This window comes from Nicotiana sylvestris, chromosome 12 (genome assembly GCF_000393655.2).
Source record: "Nicotiana sylvestris chromosome 12, ASM39365v2, whole genome shotgun sequence".
Classification (NCBI taxonomy): domain Eukaryota; kingdom Viridiplantae; phylum Streptophyta; class Magnoliopsida; order Solanales; family Solanaceae; genus Nicotiana; species Nicotiana sylvestris.
This window is the reverse complement of record NC_091068.1, coordinates 11,308,148-11,313,803: the sequence shown is the minus strand read 5'-3', so window position 1 is coordinate 11,313,803 and position 5,656 is coordinate 11,308,148. Positions and strand designations below refer to the sequence as shown.

Below are 5,656 nucleotides of genomic sequence, written 5' to 3'. Positions count from 1 at the left end.
ATTTTCATGTGATATTTACCAATGTATTGCTTCTGTCATATCTGTATGACAGCTATGCACGCGCCAGATTTCTGGAATTAGGTTTCATCTTTATCAAATTTGCATCTGTATTAAAATTTTCAGTAAACATCTTATCTGTTGCTAATTTAAGAGTTTAGTCATGAGAAACTGGTAAGTATGATAAATTTGCTGTTATAATTGATATAAAAGAAAAAGATACTCTTCTTCTCTTGTTTTTATTTTTTAAGAACTTATCAATCAATGATTGAAGGTAGGACACTGACTTTTGGTGTATAATGTATTTAGGAAAAATTAAACTAGCATTGAACCAAAGCACCGTGGATGAGTCTGAAATTTCGCCAAATGATGATGTTGGTAAGGTACTGGGAAAAGAGCACTCTGGAAGGGTAAGGTGCTTGGGATTAGGGCAGAGTTTTTAGACAAACAAGACCTCGTTATAGTGATTTGAATGCTTCAAGTTATAATAATGGTTCATGTTCTTCTCAATGTCATACAATCAAATGTTGAATGCTTACAATCAAAGCCAAGAGAACTACAGAGAAATAATGAATGTTAACACCCAAATGATGAATGCTTTTAGGCATATATGGTAATGAAAGAAGGGAGGATACCTAAAGAATTTGCAAGGATCTTTGTTTCTCCTCCTCCTTCAACGGTAAGAAAAGTTCATAACTTTTTTATTTAATTTTGAAAGTGTGATTGATCAGTCCAAATGTAACTCTGAATTGAGAAAGAAGAAAACTTTTGTGCTATGTGGCGTTTGACTCTTTTTCTCACTTTCTTCACTCCTATATCTACACATGCATTATCATTAGTATCAAATGTGTAAGTACTGAAATGTATTAAAATTGCAACTAAACTTGTAGTCTTTGTTCTTTGGTATCAACAAAATCTTTGGTAGAAATTTGAGGACGAGAAGAAGCCACAGGAGCTCTTCTAAATCTAGCATGTCCAGTTCTGTTACGATCTAGAAGTGAAATTACCTTTTTGAACTTTGTAACAACAACATCGGTCACCATTTCAATTTCCATAGGGGCCTTATTTATCTCTAAATGTCCCTGTTTTGGTGCTGTATTTGTTGAGATTGAGTCTGAGATAACAATCTGATGAGTTTCTTAACACTTTCTAGACCAGAAGCAACTTCTTGTACAACTGCTTTTTCTTCCAATTTGGTCACGAAGGTACAATTCCTAGTGTTTCTGTAATCCATCATTAGTTCCACAACCATTATTAACTACTTTGGAAAACTGAGAAGTATAGCAATTTGGGCCAGTAGAAACATCAATGAATTATGGGATATTGGAAGAAGCTGAGAGAGTTTGATAAAGAGTCAAAGTGATGGCTTTTGTCATAAACTTACTACGTATTCAGATCATAGAAGTTACTGATACTTGACTGAAGCCAAGTGATTATTAATTAGGATTGTTGAGGTACTTTTCGTTAATTATATTTTATTTTAATTTTTTTGTAGCCAAGTGATGCGGCTAGCGGATCCATTTAACCCATGGATGTAAGAAGATCATCTGGTGGAAGTAATCCTAACGACAACCATTGAAGTTGCTTGCCAATGTATCGTACTCGATTGAATGGTCATAATAGATCTTTTATCCATAATATTTGGAGTAGATGTTCTGTTTAAAGTTAGTTTTAATACTAACTATAATACTGATGTTTTGTGTTTAATGGATGTAGTAGTTGTGTTTAAAGTCTGTTTTTGAGACTAATGATAATTTACTTTAATGTATTTTATGGTTTGTTAATAGGCATATTAATGCTACTTGATTCTAGTAAGCAATTTATATAATCTGATGATGCTTCATTATATTAACATAACTGAAATCAGATCAGTTATATAGGTATAACAATTGCCCAAAAAATTAATGAATAGCGGAGGTTATAATTGCCACAATTTAATGTATAATAATATTGTGTTAAAATTAGCAGGGGGGGAGGGGGGGGGAGGGGGTAAATAAAAATATTGTAGGGGTTTTGACTGCCGCTAATTTTTATACGTGTGTTCTTACAAAGTCAAACTATCGAATTGCGGAGGTTAGACCGATGCTAAATACCAACCGATATATGATAACGATAGTCTCCCAAAAAAATACCACAAATTGATTGCGGCGAACATTATTGCGGGGGTTTTTGAAACTGCCATAACAACATATTTCACAGGTTTCTGACCGCAGCAATATGTAAATAAAATCTACGCAAATTTAGCGTTTTTTTGTAATTCTTGTCACAGAATGTCATTCCATCTTCATCATCTGATGGAGTCTCATTACAGAATGTTATTGCATCTTTATCATTTGATGGTGTCTCTTCACAACTAACTAGACGTAGACGAGTTACAGATGACTCGGAGTCTCGTGATTGGGTTGTCGATGTTATAGGTACATATATAAATTAAAAATGATTTTGTTTTCCTTGATTAATATTTTTATATAGTCTTTATTTTGTTGCAGATGAACATCAAGTGATGAAATTTATTAGGATGAAGGTTCAGGATGTCTATAACTTGGAGAATGGATCGCGTGTAATTATAGAATGTGATGAGTTTGCTCAACCTATTGGAAAATCAGCCAACCTTCTTGCAGGATTTTTGGGGCAGCTTGCTATAAATCCTCGATACTTTCCTATTGGCTTCGAAAGCTGGGAATCCATGCCTAAACCTTTTGTGGACGGTGCTTTTAATGGTTTCGTAATGGTAATGCCTTTTAATTCTTTTGCTTAATTCGTATGTTAGTTCTGTCAGCAGTAAACTAACATATATTATTTTTGTGAAGTCTCGATTTTTCTTTACGAGTGATTAGAAAAAGTTAAAAGGATGAATTAACAATTCACTTAACAAAAAATGAAAGGAACTCAAGCTTAAACTATGGCAAGAGGCTAAGGGATCCATCATTGAGTAAAGAAGATATCATCAAGAATGCTCCAAAAGGCATTCCCATGGTCCAATGGGCATTGTATGTTAACAATCGTCCAAAAAAGGAAACAAAAGTTGTTTTTGTTCTTCTTCTTCTTCTTCTTCTTCTTCTTCTTCTCTCTTCTGCTGTTATTGCTTCTGTTTTCCTTTCTCTTTTTTGTTTCGGTGCTTCTTCTCTGCCACTGTTGTGGCTTCTTTTTTCCCTTTTTCTTTTTGCTTTATACAACTGGGCCCCTTGTCGCTTTTTATATGTAACAAAAATTCTCCTATTTTGACTCGTAGGCGCTGATGTGATTCTTCGAGTTAACAAAGAACCAATCGACCAAGATCAAGATCTTGAACGAAAACGTGGTTTGTGGGTCGATTTCAAGAAACAACGTATCTTAAGTTTTAGGATTCGGAATCAAATGATTCAAAAACGAGGTGAAAGATGACGATCTGAACTATAAGAAAGACTATTTACTCGTTCAAAACAAGTAAATAACGGTGCTGCACCAGTTTAATGATAGTTATGATTTTATGATATCAAAAGAAAGAATTTAAATCAAAAAACGTGTTTTTGAAAGATTAAGAACTGAATAAATTCCCAAAGTCACCACTTGGAATCAATTAACATGATAAAAAAATACCACACACAATTGAAAACAAGACAGAGACTATCACCACCTTGCTTGGAACGAAAAACAAGGATAAAAAAGACAAAATAGAGAAAAAGACTATTGTAAAACTAGGCAAACCTCAAAAATGTGAATTTTCTACAAGGCATGAGAACCCTTTATATAGGCCTAGTGTCTTTTCTTTGATGACTACAATTCCTATTCTAATAGAAAAATAAAATATCTAAAGACAAGGAAAGTAAAATCCCTATTCTAGAAAAGAAATTAGAATCCTACTAAAAGGAGAATCCTTATTCTAAAAGGAATAAAATAAATCCTATGTTAAGAAGAAAAGAATTTTGGCTTCTTGAAATCAATCTTGAGCTTCTTGGTCTTCTTGCACTTTTTGAAAATAAGTCCATATGTTTGAACTTGAGCTCTAAAACATGATCTTGGCTAAAATTAATAAAATTTAACTTAGATTCTTCTTTTGCATCATTTTCCCCTAGTTGAGAAAGACTCGTCCTCGAGTCTTAAGGCTCCACAAATGGCACAGGATTGACAACTTTTATGATTTTGTTGAACTGATATTCTCCTAGTTCTAAGTTGCATTTTTCTAACCTATCAAAGGGCTTCATCGTGTTATGACAAACTTTAGCATGCGGCCGAACTAAATTCCACTTTCTTAATTGTAACTTTGTACCAATATTTCTAAAGCGAGTCCTCTTAAATAGATTTTTAAACACTAATCCATAACCATAAGTTATTTTCTTTGATCTTCAGGAATCTTGAACTTCTCCATATCAATGTGGTGCTTATGGGATATGCCCCAAAAAGTCAATTTAGTACCAGAAAAACCTTTGAAAGAATCACATTCAAGTACCTTTGGATCAAGCTTGGAAATCGAAGTATATCTTTTGAGAATTCATCAGCAACAACTCTCTCATATTTAACTAGATCATATCCATTGATGGAATTTTTTTTGAGATCTCCTGTTCCAACATATTCTTGAAAATATTCATCCTTTGGGGGCAAGAAAAAAACTGAAACAAAATATGAACTCAAACCCTCCATTATGTACTCCCTTTTAAGCAACATTTTCTCACGTATTGGCCAAAATCAATAAAATTTAACTTAGATTCTTCTTTTACATTAGACACTTTGCTTGAGAAATCAATGGATTTGAGAACAACAAACATTGCCCCATACTAGTGTTGCTATGAGTTTGGCTAGAAGAAGGGCTTTGATGGTTGTTTAATACAACGTACTTACTGTCGCTTTAATGTGACAAGAGTTATTTAGTTTAATTCTACTTTTTAAAACTTTCAGATGAAATAGGGAAAAGAAGTTGATCGAGGCAAAGTGTGGATTGAGACTCATAAAAGGAAAGATGGGAGTTATGTGAATGATCAAGCTAGGGAGATTGGGGTAAGTGTTGACATGATTACTGTTATTTTGTTTGACAGATTTAAACAGTTTCATTATGCTATTGGTTTCATTTATTTCTTGTAATAGAGTATGAAAAACATTTGGTTATAGTTGACATCAGCTGATTGGTTCTATCCATTATTAGTTTCTCTATTAACAGGTGACAAACTGACCATGGGAGTTATATGAGTTTTAAAGAAGGTTTTGAGATTGTCCCATTGTGGTATAAATTGCATTAATTAAGTATAAATGTTGGTTTTTTAAATGATGAGGCATCAAAAATATTAAAAGTAAAGATTGAAAATGTCTTTCAATTATTTTATTAAGTATGCTAAGGCTTTAAATAGCCAATTAAGAATATAATCTGCAGAAAAATCTACATAAGAGGAATTAAAAAAATCCCAAAATATCTCAACAAAACTAAAATATCTAACCGAAATTTAAATTCAAAAAAATAGATTTATTATAAAACTAAGTAACTTATTATGCTAAAAAAGTTACTGCAGTAACTGAAAGCAACAAAATTTCAACACTACTCTTTGCTTTAGTTGCTGCAATTAAAAAAGTTGCTCCTCCTCAATTCTTGCTTCGGTTGTTTGTCCTTGAGCATTGTTTTGAGCATCGCTGAAATTGCACACTTTTGTATTGCAGTTGTTTTTCTTGTTTTCTTCTTTCTTTTTCGTCT

At 32.9% G+C, this 5,656-nt stretch overlaps 1 protein-coding gene across 1 annotated transcript; it reads left to right on the top strand.

The window, feature by feature from the left end:
* The first annotated feature begins 296 nt into the window (after positions 1–296).
* Positions 297–4,413, top strand: LOC104216359 (uncharacterized). Its single transcript, XM_070163290.1, has 5 exons — positions 297–407; positions 602–676; positions 2,267–2,414; positions 2,487–2,728; positions 4,327–4,413. Exons 1-5 carry the CDS (start codon positions 297–299, stop codon positions 4,333–4,335), a joined length of 585 nt encoding a protein of 194 aa, XP_070019391.1. The 3' UTR covers positions 4,336–4,413.
* Positions 4,414–5,656: the final 1,243 nt, after the last annotated feature.

Excerpts from the sequence above, each read along its gene's own strand:
- LOC104216359 (XM_070163290.1), top strand. The coding sequence starts at position 297 with ATGTATTTAGGAAAAATTAAACTAGCATTGAACCAAAGCACCGTGGAT. Across the intron at positions 677-2,266 it reads TTTCTCCTCCTCCTTCAACG|AATGTCATTCCATCTTCATC; the intron begins GTAAGAAAAGTT and ends TTCTTGTCACAG. Across the intron at positions 2,415-2,486 it reads TTGGGTTGTCGATGTTATAG|ATGAACATCAAGTGATGAAA; the intron begins GTACATATATAA and ends ATTTTGTTGCAG.